We start from the raw sequence: 17,803 nt of genomic DNA on the forward strand, positions 1-17,803 counted from the left end.
GGCATCCTTCACACCACCCCCGACCACCACCCGGGGCTCCTTCTGCTTCAATGCCCAGTGAGCCAGCATCTCTATGGGGGGTGGGAGGGTCAGGCTGGCAGTAGCTGTTAAAAGACCAGAAGTTCTAAAAATTTCTCTCTCTGGCCACCTTTTTTCCCACATCTGTAGTCATTGAGATGATTTTTTTTAAACTAATAATTATTGAGAAATTACTGTCTGTCTGGAATAGTGCCTTCCATGTTATCTCATGTAATCCTTAAGACTGTCCTATACCGTCGGGTCTTTTACTATCACTTCCAGTTTATTGATAGGGAGCCAGGTTTCAAGGGGTTGCAGTTTCCCCCAGCTGTCCAGGGAGCCCAGGATTTGAACCAATGACTCTGCCTCTCAAGCTGACTTCTGTAATAGCAGCCTCCCAGACAGCCGCCCCTGCCCTGCAGTGTGGGGGCCCATGGCATCAAGAGCCCAGGCGCAGGATTTCCTGATCAGAGGGCCGGCTCTGCTTTCATCTCTCCTTCTGAAGCCAATAGGAAATGCTGCATCTGTGGCTTAATTTGATTCCCTGAAACTGCCTTATCTACAGAGGCAGAAAAGTCATAAACATCCAGGCAGCGTGAAAAAGAGTCAGAGCTGGAAGACCTCTAGCCAAAGGTCAGTTGGAAAAGCACCACAGAGTGTTCCTTCCTTGAGTACTGAGCACTCCCCAGCCTTGGTCCCAGCGCAGCTGGGAGTGGGGCGGGGAGGGGTGGAGTGGAGAGGCAGAGGAAGAATGTTGATTACTCTCTCCCTTGGTCCCCACATCACTGCCCCAATCCACGCTCCCTGCATCCAGCAGAGTGAAACCACAAGGCTTTTCAAATCTGTTCACTCTTTGATTCCATCAGGAGAGAGTCTCCCCTGGGTGATGCTGGGTCTTTAACGCCTGAATCTACACTTGTTAATCTCTTGTTATGGAGGAGATCAGGCCCCAGGTTCAGAGCCTTGGGCAGCTTTCTCATCCTAGTGATAGAAAGTGTCCATTCAAAAGTAAATCTTTTTTTTTTTTTTGGCTTCTCTGCAAAGCTTGCGGGGATCTCAGTTCCCCGACCAGGGATCCAACCGAGCCATGGAAGCAAAACCCGGGAATCCTAACCATTAGGCCACGAGGGAGATCCTGAAGTAAATCTCTTTAAATTAAAAAGTTAATCGGTTTAAAGAAAATAGGTGCAAGGTATGCATGATAAAAAAAAAAAAATGTGATACTTGAAGACTGGGAGTTTTTCTCCAAAGTCTGCTTCCTGCTCCAAGAGTCACTGATGAGTCTTTTCTCATCTGTAACAGTTTTGAGTTCTAGCCTGTGTCACTGTATCTTCACATTGTTCCATCATTCAACCAATATCTATCGGGCTGAACACTTGGCGTCTGCCTTTGAGGGTCTTATATCTGGTCTCCTGACTTCTGTGCCTCCTACAAACTTGGCCTTCCTGCGGAAGTTGTTGCCAGGATTAGCAATAAAGAACAGAAAGCCCCCTGCACACAGTAGATGCTCAGTAAATGGCAGTAAAGGCTCTGCAGAGCCCAGGACATCTGGCTCCAGTGCTGTGTGGGCCTGTCTTACTCTTCCCTCCTCTATGATAAAAATCTCCCATTTTATCAAGCATCTACTATGTGCAAGAGACTTTGTGTTCATTATTGCTAATCCTGGCAACAACTGACCTGCTGTTGATGGACGTTAGGTTGCTTTCAAGCCTGCAGATGTTGGCGAGTCACCATGAAGACAGGTGTACACAGGTTTTTTGGTTTTTGTCTTTTTTTGCCACGCCACCTGCGGCATGTGGGATCTGAGTTCCTTGGCCAGGGATCAAAACCACATCCCCTGCAGCGGAAGCACAGAGTCTTAACCACTGGACCCCCAGGGAAGTCCCTACATGGGTTTTTATTCACGTGTAGGATAAATTCGTAGAAGAGCAATTTTGCGGAATCAAAGGGCATCCTCGGCCTTGTCGCGGGTGGCAGGCCCAGGCCGGACATGAGCAAATGTGTGCAGCAGCATCCTTCCCTCCCCCAGTCCCTGACCGAATGCAAGCGGTGGACACCGGCGGGGAAGGCAAGGACCACGTTTGCAATTCGTCACGCAGGCCTGGGGAAGCCTCCCAACCCTGGTCCCGAGTTAGCTGTAACCTTCATTCACTGTCTGTCTAGTCCAGTGTGTCCCCCACCTGAACATCAGAGTCACCCAGAGAACTAGTGGAAGATTTGGGGGCCTCACCCTGAGTGATTCTGAGTCAGGGGAATCTGGGCTGGGCCCCAGGAATGGGCCTTTGTGTGTAAAGAGAGTTGCAGGGTTGGAAGGGAAGGGAGGGGGCAGGCGATGGGGGGGAGGGGCATGGGACCCCCAGATCCGATGCTGGTCTCTGACCATATCTTCCTCTCCCCAGGTTACAACCATCCTGCTCTCATGAAACTCATCCAACAGCCTCAAAATGTGGTGAGTCCCCGGGTTATGCAGTGTTCACAGAGATTCAGAGGATCACTGGGGCAGCCTTTGGAAATAGTCCATCCATTCAGTCATCCCTTAAGTATTTATTGAGCACATACTATGCGCTAAGCTCTTGGAATGCCTTGGGTGAGCAAAAACACAACGCCCTGCTCCCATGGAGGCAGCCAGTTAGCCACACACATAAGTAGAGAATTGCAAACATACTAAGTGCTACAGACCGAGGCAGTCAGTGCTATGTGGGCATAAAACAGTGACAATGATAATAATGAACAATAGTTACAAGCATAATATGTGTAAACACTGTGGCTGGCACTTCACAGATTGAATATTGCCAAGTCTATGAGGCAGCTACTGTTGTTATCCCTGTTTTACAGAGGAGGGAACTAAGGCACAGAGAGGTTAAGTATTTGTCCAAGGTCACACAGCCAGAGGAGGTGCTGGGAATAAAACCCACGGGAGCTGGGCTTTTTGGGGATGGAGGGGCCAGGGGTCAGGGAAGAATGGTCCCTGTAGGGAGAGGAGGGTGGGAGGGAGAGGTGCAGAGAGCTTCAGGAACAAAAGAGGACAGCGCAGCCTGAGCAGAGAGGGCCAGGAAGGATCCAAGTATGACTGGATTGGCAGGCAGGGGGCAGGTGACACACAGTTTCTTATCCTCGGCACTGTTAACATTTGGAGCCGGATTCTCCTCTGTTGTGGGCGCCGTTGATGATTGATGACACTGGCTGTAACACACACACGGAGACATGCATACATGCTGAGTGTACTGCTGAATGAATTTTCCCTTGTAACCCAGTGTTTCTCAACTTTCTTTTTTCAATTTTCACTCCCTTAAGGAGCCTTTTTAGACATTACTTTCCTAATTGTTCTCCCCACCATGAAATTTTAATACCATCCTGTATTAGTTTCTTGTTGCTGCCATCACAAACTACCGCCAGCCTAGGGGTTTGAAACAACGCCCATTTATGGTTTCACAGATCTTGTGGGTCCGGAGTCTCTGGCCGGCTCAGCCGAGTGCTCTGCTTTGGGGCTCACGAAGCTGAGGTCAGCTCTTAGCTGCAAGCTCTGGGGGAGGATCCGCTTTGGGGCTCGGGCAGGTCGTTGGCAGAGTTTGTTTCACGTGGTCCTTCCATCGTCAAGCCAGCAACGGCTGGTCCAATCCCTCTCTCTGCCTCTGCCCTTAGCAAAGGGCTTGTGTGGTTGCACTAAGCTCATCCAGAAAATCCAGAACAGTCTCCTTTCTGAACTGAATAAGAAGCTTAATTACATCTGCAAAGTTCCCTCTGCCATGTAATACTGGGTTGACCAAAAAGTTCGTTGAGATTTTTCCGGAAAAACCTGAACGAACTTTTTGGCCAAACCAATATATTCGCAGTCCCGGGGATGGAATGAGGGTTGGGGCATCTTCATAATTGTGCCTACAACACACCTATGGTACGTGGTATATACGTATACGATGTGGTACATACGTAGATAATAAGTGCCATAGAGATGTCTGTACTTTTTATATCACAAGGGTAAGATGCTTTTCACCCCCACTGAATTCAACATGCCCTGACCCAGTTCCTATTCCCCCAGACCAAATTAGGCCGACCACTCCCCTTACTTCTAACAGCACATAAGTAGAATCGTACCGGGTGTGGTCTTTATCACGTCTGGCTTATTTCACTCAAAATCCATCTGAAGATGCAGCCTTGGTAGCCGCAGAGGATCCATCCCCCTGGCTTTAATCATTCCACTGTGTGAACACACTGCAATTAACATCCTACCTACTGCTGATGAGCATCTGGGTCGCTTCCGACCGTGAACCTTCCAGTGTGTCTTTTGATGACACATTCACGTGTCCCATGATACAAGGCCAGTCCATCTCTGGCCATAGTGAGCGCACACAGTTGGCCTCAGCAGATCCCGCCAGACAGTTTTCCAAACTGGGCTTGGGAATTCTCCCTCCAGCAGTGTGAGAGCTCCGGCCGCTCCCCGTCCTCCCGGGCATTGCGTGCCATTGGGGCTTTCATTATTCTCAGGTGTGACATATGTGTCCACACATGACAAAGAGTGTGATTCCTAAAAGGAAATCAAAGAAAAGCAGGGGGACTGAGAGCCCGACCATGTCAGGAACCAACTCCCCAGCCTTAAACGTTTTCCCTTGAATCTGAACAGCAGAAGATAATAGGAAAGAACTCGGGTCCTCTTTACCTGTGGGTGTGCCTGCCTGGGAGGGGCCTGGAGGTGGTTCTCGCCTCCAATTAGTTGACAAGTCTAGGGGCTGCTCCAGCAGAAGCCACGTCCTCCGGAGGGTGTCTGGCGAGGCCCGTCGGTGGCTCCACGCGTGTGTTTACATTCAGAGCCCCACTTTGTTTCGAAACGTTCTGCAGATCCCAGATGCCTCGGCAGTTGGTGCTAAAAAACTGTGTCAACAAACACACCAGACACATTGGCAGTGTCAGCTGCCTCCGGAGGCACAGTTGCCCAGCAGCACGTGACTTCTAGGCCCAGGGATTCTGATTTCGGGGGATGCCCTGCCCCCACCCATCCCTGCCCGGAACCTGGACCTGGATGCCACCCCCCATCCTCCCTTCCCCCACCCATTCCGGGGCCTGTCCTGGCTCTGCCCCCAACTTCCACTTGGAGTTTCCTCAACAGCCCCTCTTCATCACTCCCTCCCACCTCCACGTCCATTCTCACCTCCTCCAAACCACCCTCCAAACTGCGCTGTGCCTGGAACCCTCTCCCAGTACCTACTGCCTTCAGGATGCATCCCAGCTCCTCCATTTCAAGTGTAAAGCCCTTTGTGATCTGGCTTCTGCTTCTTCAGCCTCATTTCTTGACATCTGTTTGCTTACTGATGGATGGAGTGCCTACTATGTGCTGGGCACTGTCCTTGGTGCTGGATTTGATGGCGAGATCATAGTCTAGATTACAGTCCAGAACAGTCTAGACCACAGTCTGGATCACAGATTAGATCCGTCTAGATCACCATCTAGACTGTAGTCTGGATCATGGTCTAGATCACAGTCTGTGCTGACGTCCTGCAGAGGGCATGGTGACCGGCACAGCCTTAGAGAAGTGACAGCTGACCGCCACAAGCTCAGCAGAGTATATCTGGGGCATCAGACCAGACGACCGTTGATTGATGTCTTGGGTCTTCCAAACTCTTAGCAGGAAATGCTCTCAGGTGGTGGTCGAGGTATTTTACCTGTCCTGGGCAGGCTCCTGCCGAGTCATTGAAGTTCTGAGAAGGGCTTATCAACCCTTTTGTACCCCAAACACATCATCCATTATTCATGTGCCGTTTCACCTGGATCCAATATCTGGGTTCCAGTTAGAACTTCTTATGTCACCCAGGCCATCTCATTACATTGCCCACAGGTTATACAATAATTATTGGGCATTGCACATGCCCAGTCATTGCAATGTGTGATGAGTGCCAACTAACATCCGTGGCACCTTGGCTAGGCTGGCTGGAGGGCGGCTGGCCTGGTCAGCTAAGACATCAGTGTGACCTCCAGGCCTTTCCACCTGCGTGATTCTGTCCTTCAAGACTGAGCTCCTGCCTCATCTGTATGTTGTGTTTTCCCACTGGCTCCTTCTGAGCACCCAGGAAGGGATCTTCATTTTTGCAGATGAGGACCCTAAAGACCAGAGAGGTTAAGTGACTTGCCCCAGGTTGCACAGCCACTTAAACCAAAGCTCATTCTCTTCCCGCTACAGCAGGTCTGATGGCGAGGATTCTAGAAACCTGTCCTCAATTGATTCTGCTACCCAAAGTCCCAGGTATCTTCTGTTCTTCATGAATGTCACGCTTTGCCAAACAAGAATACCACCTCCACATCTTCCCTGGGCCCAGATAGGCAGTCACGCTGCCAGCCCGGCCATCCCCTCTGTGAGCCGCTTCCCCCTCTGCCGGTGATGGCAGTTCGCCTCCACCCTGATCTCGTGCTATGCTTGATTTCTTTGGAGCCCCATTAATACCTCGAAGCCAAAACAAAAGGCCCCTCGGCAGCCCCCACAGGCCACCCAAGGTCTCCGGACTGTGCCAAGTAAACTCATGTCCAGCACTGACATTTTCGGGTGGAGACTGCTTGCGGCGTCTGGCAGAGGGTGGGATCTGAAGTCAGCAAACCTGGGTTTGAGTCGTGGTTCTGCCCCTTCCTGTCTGTGTGACTTGGGGCAGGTTGCTTGACCTCTCTGGGCCTCCGTTTCCCCAGCTCTACAATGAAAACGGTTAACTCCCTCCACCGCTTATCCTAGACCCACCCAGCTGGTCACAAAGAAGAAGAGGCAACAGAGGTATGAGCCTGCCACGAACTCTAGTGGGCCACGCCAAATCCCAATGCCACCAGGAGGATGAGTGCTGGGGCCGCCCTATCCTTGGGTTTCCTCCGATGGGGTGATGCCACCATTTGGATTTGCACTGAGTTTATTACACGAATGAGTCCAAAAGAGAGGGGTGCCTGAGAAGTTCCCAAATCCCAGGCTCAATCAAACCTTCCATACTTTTTAATTCGATGTTTTTATTTTTATTATTTATTTATTTATTTGGCTGTGCCTCTCGGCTTGCTGGATCTTAGTTCCCTGACCAGGGACTGAACTTGCGCCCTTGGCAGTGAAAGCACCGAGTCCTAACCACTGGACCGCCAGGGAATTCCAGACTCAATGTTTTTATTTTTGACTAATTTCAGATTTACAAGTTGTAAAGATAGTTCCCATCCACCTTTTACCCAGTTTCCCCCAATGTTAACACCTCACCTCTCTATGGTACCCTTGTCAAAACTAAGAAATTAACGTTGGTGCATTACCTACTACAGACTTTATTAAGATTTCCCCAGTTTTTCCACTAGTGTCCGTTATTTTGGTCCCCAGAATCCAATCCAGTATGCTGCATTGCATTTAGTACAATCCCTTTCTATTACCCAGATCCACTTCCTGATGACCTCATTGCTTATCCATTGAGCAGACCCCTCCGGACTCTTCCCAGTCCTTCCAGGGGGCACTGGCTAGACCTGGAGGGACCGGACCGCTCTATTCTTATCCCCATTTGCATTTCCATTTGTGTCTTTTCCATAATGGTGGACACGTGTCATCATTGTACATTTATCAAAACCCATGGAAGGTACAACACTCAGTGAACCCTAATGTAAAATCGTAACCTTCTTTTTACACGACATTTTTCCGGATACAACATCACCTTCAGTTGATGTGCCTTCGTCTACTTAACCTAATGTTGGCATTTAGAGTGGTTCTCTTTTTTGTTGTAAATAACACTCCCTCCTTTCCTGGGTATCAGAAGCGAGTGTCTGTTTAGCATCCGGTTTGCACTGTTGACTTCCTTACAGAGGGAGATCCTTCTCTGGACGCACATCTATCAAAACGGTGCGGGGGGCCGGGGGGGGAGGAATTTTTCTAACCCTGCTTTTCTCATATGCAGCTCATTCATGTATTAACCAGCTCCCTCCTCAGATTGCTCTCCTAAGGCTCATTCTATTTAGAAATTGCAGAGCTACTGAAGCCTCTTTTTTTTTCCCCCTTTTTTTTTTTTTTTTTAATTAAAGTGTAATTCACATGCGGTCAAATCCATCCTTTGCAGGTACAGTTCTGTGGGTTTCAACAAATGCATAATCTGGGAATTCCCTGGTGGTCCAGTGGTTAGGACTCCACGCTTCCACTGCAGGGGGCACAGGTTTGATCCCTGCTCGGGGAACTAAGATCCCACAAGCCACGCAGTGCAGCCAAAAAATAAATAAATAAAAATCTAAAAAATTTTTTAAATGCATAATTGTACAGCCACTGTCAAAACCCGGACATTTGCACACCCGTGTTCATACTGTTCACAGTAGCCCAAAGGTGGAAGCAACCTAAGTGTCCATCAGCAGATGAACAGATACAGGAAATGTGGCATATCCATACAGTGGAGTATTATTCAGCCTTAAAAAGGAAAGGAGAAAAAAAAAAAGGAAAGAAAATCTGCCGTATGCTGTAACATGGATGAACCTAGAGGACGTTATGCTAAGTGAAATAAGCCCGTTGCAAAAGGACACATAATGTTTGATTCCACTTATTTGAGGCGGTTAGCGTCCTCAAAATCAGAGACAGGAAGTAGAATGCTGGTGGCCAGGGGCTGGGGGGAGGGGAGATTGGGGAGTCAGTGTTTAGCGGGGGCAGAGCTCCAGTTTTGTAAGATGAAAGAGTTCTGGAGACGGATGGTGATGCTGGTTGCATAACAATATGAATATTCTTAACATTACTGAGAACTATATGCTTAGAAATGACTAAGATGGTAAATTTTATGTTACTTGTTTCTTAACCACAATCCAAAAAAGTCCGGACGCAAACCGTTCATCTCCCCAGACATTCCCCTGAGCCCACGGGCAGTCGATCGCACCCCAGCCCCTGACAGCCATGAGCTGTTTTCTGTCCCAATAGTTCTACCTTTTCCAGAATGTCGTAGGAGTGGAGCCCCGCAGTGGGTGACCCTTTGATTCCAGCTTCTTTCACTCGGCATCGTGACTTTGAGATTCTCCCGTGTTGTTAAGTGTGTGGGTAGATTGTTCCATTTCATTGCTGAGCAGTGTTCCATGGTGTGCATATACCACGATCTATTTATCGTTTCCCTAGTGGAAGGACATTTGGGCTGTTTCCATTTTTTGGCAACTGAAGATAAAAGCCACAACAAACCTTCATATCCATTCACATCTTTGTCTGACATATGCTGTCATTTTTCTCTTAGGTAAATACCTCAGAGTGAACTGCTGGGTCATAGGGTGTGTGTCTGTTTAACTTTATAGGAAACTGCCAACCTGTTTTCCAAAGTGGCCGCACCATGTTACATCCCCACCAGCCATGAATGAGAATTCTCACCAGTAATTGTTATTTTCCATTTTTTGTTTTTCAATCATTCTGATGGGTTTTTTTTTTTAAGATTACAGATTCAGAGGGAGGTGCAAAACATAGTACAAAGAGGTCCCGTGTATTTTCCATCCAGTTTCCCCCAATGGTAGCGTCTTACCTAGTGATAGTGCAATATCCCAACCAAGAAATTGACACTTTGTTTTAAACCCAGAGCAATCCTAGTGGATTTCTCTAAAAACGCAGGGAAGTATATCATTCCCCACAGCGTGGAACACATCCGCTCTGAAAAGCATCGCTGGTGGGCGGGAGCTGGGTCAGGTGAAGAAGTCACTGCTGGTCTCCTGGCTGTTTTGCAGAGCACATTCATCAACAGACCTGCCCTCGGAATCCTTCCTCCTGAGAACTTTGTGGAGAAGCTCCGGGAGTCCCTGCTCTCAGTGAGTCTGTGGGGACAGCTTGCCCCTGTGAGGACCCACCTCTGCCCTTCACCGCGCTGGCCCGCAGCTCTGATCTCCAGGAGGCTGGAGCAGCAGGGAAGGAAAGGACTGAGACCCATAATGATTAAGGATGGGATGTTTCTACTTCAGTCTTGCGCTTCTTGCTCTTCATGCTATTTCTTTCACGAAGAGTCTTTTTAATTTTCCTTTGCAAGAAAAGCTGGGATCCCTTGTGTGCGGGAAAAAGGGAACCCGGGGAAGTTAGTATTGATCCCACGACAGGGCCTTTGCCTGTGCCCTTCAGTCCTCCTTTGGGTTTCAGTTGCTACAAGGATTAGAGTCCTTCAGAACCCCAAATTCCCACCTGTAAAATGTGGGTGTCTCCGGGCAGAGGTTGCGTCAGGAGGGACGTCTGGGCCTTTCTTCGCCTTTTTTCCTCTCTGGCCTCCAGCCTGGGGCCTTTTGGGGCCTCTCGTCCACCCTCCCAGTCAGACTGCTTCCGGAACTGCATCCCTGTTTCCCTCCCAGCCTCCCACAGCCTCCAGGGCCCAATGTGCAGCCCCTGCAGAGGCCCCGCTCCAGCTGGGGGAGTGGGGAGCCCACAGCTGTTTCCCTCCCCACAGGTGGCTCCTAAAGGGATGTCCCAGCTCATCACGATGGCCTGCGGCTCCTGCTCCAACGAAAACGCCTTCAAGACTATCTTCATGTGGTACCGGGTGAGGTTTGGGGCTTGTATGCATGCGCACATGCACACACACACACACACACACACACACACACACACACACACACAGGCTCCCCAGCCCCCAGCCACACACTCAGCCCTTGTCCGACTGTTCATCCCAGCTGGCCGGAGTATTGGACATCAGTGGCCATGGTCGAAATCCAGGGAGGGCCACTGCCTGGACCAGGTTTTCCAAACATCTTGGCAGTGTGTAGTGTAAAACCTCCCCAGTGTCATTGTACTGTGTTACCTGAAATAACATACCATCTCACAGATCTTCATTGTTGCCAATAGAATAGTAAAGCGACTTATTCATCCATCTATTTATTTCATCACAAGGACAATGAATGGTCTCATGCTTCAGTCCCTACGTGTAACGTCGACGTATATGATCAGCTCTTGAGAAAGCATCCCCTCGTTGACTAGATGTTGGTTTGGGTGGAAAGTGGGAGCCCTTCCTGCCCCAGAGCGTCTCTGAGTTTGTTCTGTTCTGTTTTATCAGAGCAAGGAAAGGGGCCAATCGGGTTTCTCCAAAGAGGAGCTGGAGACGTGCATGATCAACCAGGTGAGCCCAGCATCCCCTCCGCCTCTTGCGTGGGGCCCTGTCCTCCTCAAGTAGGAGGGTATCTTAGTTAGCGCGGGTTGCCATAACAAAAACCCTAGACAGGGTGGCTTAAGCAACAGATGTGTATGATGTATTTTCTCACAGTTCTGGAGGCTGGAAGTCCAAGGTCAAGGTGCTGGCCAATCCAGTTTCCCAGGGTGGGCTCTCTTCCTGGCTTGGGGATGGCCACCTTCTCACTGTGTCCTCCATCTATCTCAGGGAGAGGGAGCAGGCTCTCTGGTGTCCATTCCTATAAGGGCACTAATCCCATCACAGGGCCCCAACCACATGACCTCGTCCAACCCTAAGTACCGCCCAAAGACCCCATGTTCAGATACCATTACACTGGGGGTTAGGGCTTCAATATATGAATTTGAGGGGGACTTAAACATTCAGTCCACAACAAGGGATCCCCAAGCATTCCAACCCCCTAGTCCATTCCCTTGGTTTCAAGGCCGGCCGAGTGGAACTCTTCTGACTAGCACTCATCAGTTTCCCAGGACAGCTGCCTGTATTTGACCCATCTAAAATGGCATTTCATGTATTCTCTAGAATAATCCAAAATGTCAACACAAACGTATGTGCAAGGGTGTTCACCCATTGGTGTTTAGATTGGCAACCGCCTGTATATCCAGTAATGGGGAAAGATGGATTAAGTGTAGGGGTTCCAAGTGGAACCCCAGCAGTTCAGGGAGGCACCAAGGGGGCCAGTGTTGGGGTACAACAGTTGGGGGTGCATGGGGAAGACCAAGTAAAGCTCCAAGCTCCCCCACCAGCTTCAATCAGAGCAGGCCAGTCCTTCCCCTAAACCCCACTATGACTGAGGCAGAAGTGTATACCGCTTAAAAAAAGGGGGGGGGCGGGTGTTTGCAGATCAAGAGCCACTGAACTCAGTTACCCACTGTGTCCAAACACAAAGTTCTGCAGCCAGAATAATCACAAAGGGTTTCTCTTGGCCTGGAGACATGTGTGCTATAATTTAGTGAAAACAGTGGGATGGAAATTGTATAGACACTGTGCTCTCAACCATGTAAATCAGCATAGGGGCACACCTCAGAGATATCGGGGGTTCGGTTCCAGATCACCCCGATAAAGCAAATATCGCAATAAAGCGAGTCACGTGATTTTTTTAGTTTCTCAGTGCATAGAAAATTTATGTTGATACTATACTGTAGTCCATTAAATGTGCAATAGCCTTATGTCTTAAAGAAATGTACACACGTTAATTCAAAAATACTTCATTGCTGAAAAATGCTAACCATCATCTGAGCCTTCAGGGAGTTGTAGTAGTAACATCACAGATCACCGATCGCAGGTCACCGTGACAAGCAGAATAATAACCCAAAAGTCGCAAATATCGTGAGAATTACCAAAATGTGACACAGAGACACGAAGTGAGCAAATGCCGTTGGAAAATGGCTCCAGTAGACTTGTTCCATGCAGGGTTGCCACAAACCTTCAATTTGTAAAAAAACGCAACATCTGTGAAGTGCAATAAAACAAGTACGCCCTATATATCACATTTGGAGACTAACAAAGGAAAATGACAAGAGGGCATTCTGGGATTTGTGGGAAGAGGTCTTGGAGCTTTTCCCGGGGATCTTAGGGACCCAGTGGAGATCAGCCAGCCTGAGAAAATGCTGTACAACCTCCCAGAGACTCAGGGGCCCCCAAGGTGGCCTCTGCCACGTCCCCAGCAGCTCCTGAGTCACTGGAGGCAGGTCTGATTCCCTTGCCAGTTGGAGGGTCAGAAGGCAGTGCTGCTGTGCCATTCGCTTGGGGCTGGGAGAAGACTGGGGTTCACGAGTCCCTCCTGAGCTCAGGGGCAGCCCCGTGGGGAGAGGGAAAGCTGGGGGTCCCACCCTCCCGCTCTGGCCCAGCAGACCTCGTCCAAAGCCTGGGCATGTCCTATGAGGGGCCCAGCTCAACCTCAGGTCACAGGAGGCAGGTACCACCACCGACACCTGGCCCATCTGTGGGCTGTGGGAGCAGTCGGGGGGACAGGGGGACCTGTGGACGCCCGCCAGTGATGGAAAGGAGAAAGGTGGGTGGTGAGGGCCCAGGGCCAGCGTGCTCGCCCACCTTCAGGCTTGACCGAGAAAAACGGGCCCACGTGGTGCAGAACTTGTGAGAAGACAGAGGTTCAGATATCTATTTCATGAAATCTCTTGATAAGAAACAAACAGAAAAAAACCACGTGTGGGCTGGATATAGACCTCTGGTGTCCAGTTTGTAACTTCTGCCTGAGAGGGGATCCCGGTTCTCCTGAGACTTTTGTACTCCTCGAGGTTCGTGGGGACCACCACGTAGGTCCCCAGCTCACAACCCTGACTGACGGCTGTTTCTTGGTTCCAGGCCCCCGGGTGCCCCGACTACAGCATCCTCTCCTTCATGGGTGCCTTCCATGGGAGGACCATGGGTAAGGAGGGCCGTGAGATCCCAAGGTGGCAGGTAGAGTAATAATAACAGCAACAACAATAGTGACGGCTGCCTCTGATCTGGCACTGGTGGCTTCCACGTATTGTCTCATTGATTGCATACCATTCCCTGAAGACTGGGGATGGCTGTTGCTACTTTGCAGATGTGGAAACTGAGGCTCGGCAAGGGAAGGAACATTCCAAGGCCATGCAGTGGCAGAGCTAGGATTTGAATCCTTGCCTCTCTTCCTTCAAAGTCTGTGTTAGTCTGTGATAGATCAGAAAGCAAAGACACACACACACACACACACACACACAGATTAAGACACGTGGGTGCCACCTCAGCTTAAGGATGTTCCCAGAACTGGGGTTCTGCAGGCACCGGGCCTCCCTGGGCTGCCCCATCTCCTCCTCAGAGACGGAACATCCTCCTTCCCTGAGCCAACCTCTGCTCTTCTGTTGTGCTGGGCTTAGGTTGCTTAGCGACCACGCACTCCAAAGCTATTCACAAGATCGACATCCCTTCCTTCGACTGGCCCATTGCACCATTCCCACGGCTGAAGTATCCTCTGGAAGAGTTTGTGAAAGAGAACCAACAAGAAGAGGCCCGTTGTCTAGAAGAGGTAACCCCCAGGTCCTCCCCTCACCTCCCCCTCAACCCCTCACCCCAAGACTTAGCCCCGGGGAAGAGGAACACACAAAGAGTTTATCCAGGGACCCGCGTGGCACTCCCTGGGTGGGACGGAGGGACGGGGGCGCTTCGTTTCCCGAAGTTCCATGTTAGGAAAGGTACTGAGACATTGATTTTGCCACCCAGCCTCCATCACCCCGCTTCTGGTACCAACTTCTGTATCATGTGAGTTTCTTTGGGGACAAGCTTCATTGACTCTGGAGTAAGAGAAAATGAACTGATGGAAAGAATACAGGGCAGCTCATAGGAAAAACAATTCCATGGGATCCTGTAGTCCACTGTGTGTCAGTCTTCTCCAGAATCCTGGGGCTTTTTTGGGAGCCCTGGGGGTTGCAGTGGGGGCGGGGAGGGACTAAGGATGGGCAACCCTGGTCCCCGTGCCTCCACTTCAACCAGAACAGCCCCCCTTTGATCTGTCCCATATATTTGGGTTCCATGTAAGACATTGGAAGGATTCTGTTGCAGGGTGGGGGGTGGCGGGGAATGGCTATCACTCTTCAGATTTGGATTTGAGCTCAAATAAGGCTGGTTTGCCTCTTAAGGTCATCATTCTTTTTAATTAATAGTTAACACCTACTAGGTGTGAAGCAAGGTGCTAGGCGCTGGGTTTTTTTTGTTTTTTTTTTTAATTTATTTATTTATTTATTTATTTATTTTTGGCTGTGTTGGGTCTTCGTTTCTGTGCGAGGGCTTTCTCCAGTTGCGGCGAGCAGGTGCCACTCTTCATCGCGGTGCGCGGGCCTCTCACTGCCGCGGCCTCTCCCGTTGCGGAGCACAGGCTCCAGACGCGCAGGCTCAGTAGTTGTGGCGCACGGGCTTAGTTGCTCCGCGGCATGTGGAATCTTCCCAGACCAGGGCTCGAACCCGTGTCGCCTGCATTGGCAGGCGGATTCTCAACCACTGCGCCACCAGGGAAGCCCGGCGCTGGGTATTTAGTGGTAAGTAAAGGAGACAAGGTGATGCAGTCCAAGCAAAATAAGGCAAGCTAAATGTCACTACAGCTTTTCTAGTAACTACATTTTTTAAAAGTAAAAATAATTGGGTGAAATTAATTTTAATAACATTTTATTGAACCCAGTGTATCAAAAATATTGTGTCAACATGTCATTAATATTTAAAAATTATTGATGACATGTTTTTATGTTCTTTTTTTCATGTTAAATCTTTGCAACGCTGTGTGTATTTTACACGTAGAGCACATCTCAGTTTGGACCAGCTACATTCCAAGCGCTTGATAGCCACATGTCTTTCCTGCATCCTATCAGAGAGTATAGGGTAGTCAGAAACACAGCACTGGACAAATAAGCAAGAAAATAGCCATATGATGACAAATTGCAAATGACACTCTGATTGCAAAGAAAAGCATCTTAGAGCTTCCTTGGGGCAATTGGTGAGACCGAGGCTAAAATTGCATCATCCAAATAGAAGGTTTTTCCTTAATTCTGCATAACAAAGAAAGATCGTACTTGTTACTCTATCCAGGTGTATGGTTTAGGTTTTTTCAACTATGTGTAATTATTAAATTATTAATAAAGTATCACAATTATTTTTTTATTTTTTATAAATTATTTATTTATTTTTATCTTTGGCTGCATTGGGTCTTCGTTGCTGTGCGTGGGCTTTTTCTCTAGTTGTGGCGAGCAGGGGCAACTCTTCACTGCGGTTCGCAGGCTTCTCATTGCGGTGGCTTCTCTTGTTGCGGAGCACGGGCTCTAGAGCGCAGGCTCAGTAGTTGTGGCACGCGGGCTTAGTTGCTCCGCGGCATGTGGGATCTTCCCGGACCAGGGGTCAAGCCCGTGTCCCCTGCATTGGCAGGCGGATTCTTAACCACTGCACCACCAGGGAAGCCCCAAGTATCACAATTATTAGTCTTTAATTATCTGTAAGAAGATGCCCATTTTAGAGCAAGAGTTCAAGAAATATAACCTCTTGGGGAAAATAAGATGCTTTTCTCACTGTTAACAGTTAAAAATTTTTTTCTTGTAATAACCTATAATGGAGGAGAATCTGAAAAAGAATATATGTGTGTGTGTGTGTGTGTGTGTGTGTAACTGAGTCACTTTGCTGTACACCAGAAACTAACACATTGTAAATTAACTATACTTCAATTTTAAAAAATAGTTTTAAAAAGGTTAAATTTTTTTTTAATCTTTTTTTTTTTGGCTGCGTTGGGTCTTCGTTGCTGCATGCGGGCTTTTCTCTAGTTGTGGCGAGCAGGGATTACTCTTTTTTGCGGTGCGCAGGCTTCTCATTATGGTGGCAAAGTGATTCAGTCATATATATATGTATGTATATATACGTGTATATATATTCTTTTTCAGATTCTTTTCTATTATGGATTATTACAAGATATTGAATATAGTTTCCTGTGCTATACAGTAGGACCTTGTTGGTTATCTGTTTTATATATATTAGTTTGTATCTGCTAATGCCAAACTCCTAATTTATCCCTCCCTCCCCTTTCCCATAAGTTCGTTTTCTATGTCTGTGAGTCTGTTTCTGTTTTATAAATAAGTTCATCTGTATCTTTTTTTTTTTTTCATTTTTTTTTTGGCCACATCGCGTGGCATGTGGGATCTTAGTTCCCCGACCAGGGATCGAACCCATGCCCCCTGCAGTAGAAGTGCAGAGTCTTAACCACTGGACCACCAGGGAAGTCCCTGTATGATTTTTTAGATTCCACATATAAGTGATATCATATGACATTTGTTTTTCTCTGTCTGACTTACTTCACTTAGTATGATAATCTCTAGGTCCATCTATGTTGCTGCAAATGGCATTACTTCATTCTTTTTTATGGCTGAATAATATTCCAGTGTATATATATACATCTTCTTTATCCATTCCTCTGTCAGTGGACATTTAGGTTGCTTCCACCTCTTGGCTATTGTAAATAGTGCTGCTATAAACATAGGGGTGCATGTATCTTTCAAATTAGAGTTTTCTCTGGATATATGCCCAGGAGTGGGATTGCTGGATCATATGGTAACTCTATTTTTACTTTGTTAAGGAACCTCCATACTGTTCTCCATAGTGGCTGCACTAATTTACGTTCCCACCAACAGTGTAGGAGGGTTTCCTTTTTTCCACACACTCTCCAGCATTTGTTATTTGTAGACTTTTTAATGATGGCCATTCTGACTGGTGTGAGGTGGTACCTCATTGTAGTTTTGATTTGCATTTCCCTAATAATTAGTGATGTTGAGCATCTTTTCATGTGTCTGTTGGCCATCTGTATGTCTTCTTTGGAGAAATGTCTGTTAGGTCTTCTGCCCATTTTTTGATTGGGTTGTTTGTTTTTTTGTTATTGAGTTGTACGAGCTGTTTATATATTTTGGAAATTAAGTCCTTATCAGTCGCATCGTTTGCAAATATTTTCCTCCAGTCTGTAGGTTGTCTTTTCCTTTTGTTTATGGTTTCCTTTGCTGTGCAAAAGCTTATAAGTTTGTTTATTTTCGCTTTTACTTCTATTGCCTTGGGAGACTGATCTAAGAAAACATTGCTACAGTTTATGTCAGAGAATGTTCTGCCTATGTTCTCTCCTAGGAGTTTTATAGTGCTGTGTCTTATATTGACTATTTAAGTCTTTAAGCCATTTTGAGTTT

General features: G+C 48.1%; 2 protein-coding genes across 9 annotated transcripts in view; one reads left to right on the forward strand and one right to left on the reverse strand.

The window, feature by feature from the left end:
* Positions 1-17,803, forward strand: part of ABAT (4-aminobutyrate aminotransferase) — an 88,550-nt gene that overhangs the window by 61,183 nt on the left and 9,564 nt on the right. For both annotated transcript variants that reach the window (XM_082432510.1, XM_082432511.1), the window contains exons 6-11: positions 2,418-2,467; positions 9,682-9,762; positions 10,386-10,478; positions 10,989-11,051; positions 13,446-13,509; positions 13,982-14,130. In XM_082432510.1, coding sequence (XP_082288636.1) covers positions 2,418-2,467; positions 9,682-9,762; positions 10,386-10,478; positions 10,989-11,051; positions 13,446-13,509; positions 13,982-14,130 — 500 coding nt within the window. The remainder of the gene's footprint in view (positions 1-2,417; positions 2,468-9,681; positions 9,763-10,385; positions 10,479-10,988; positions 11,052-13,445; positions 13,510-13,981; positions 14,131-17,803) is intronic.
* Positions 1-17,803, reverse strand: part of TMEM186 (transmembrane protein 186) — a 48,546-nt gene that overhangs the window by 10,163 nt on the left and 20,580 nt on the right. Inside the window, exons 2-3 of one of the 7 annotated variants that reach the window (XR_014255275.1) lie at positions 4,673-4,884; positions 2,488-4,540 (exon numbers count right to left, since the gene is read on the reverse strand). The exons of 4 other annotated variants lie outside the window; for them this stretch is intronic. The gene's annotated coding sequence lies outside the window, so the exon portion shown is untranslated. Of the gene's footprint in view, positions 1-2,487; positions 4,885-11,057; positions 12,573-17,803 lie in introns of those variants that run through there. 2 more of the 7 variants (XR_014255276.1, XR_014255277.1) reach the window with 2 other exon arrangements.

This window comes from Balaenoptera physalus (assembly GCF_965194825.1).
Source record: "Balaenoptera physalus genome assembly, chromosome: 16".
NCBI lineage: Eukaryota > Metazoa > Chordata > Mammalia > Artiodactyla > Balaenopteridae > Balaenoptera > Balaenoptera physalus.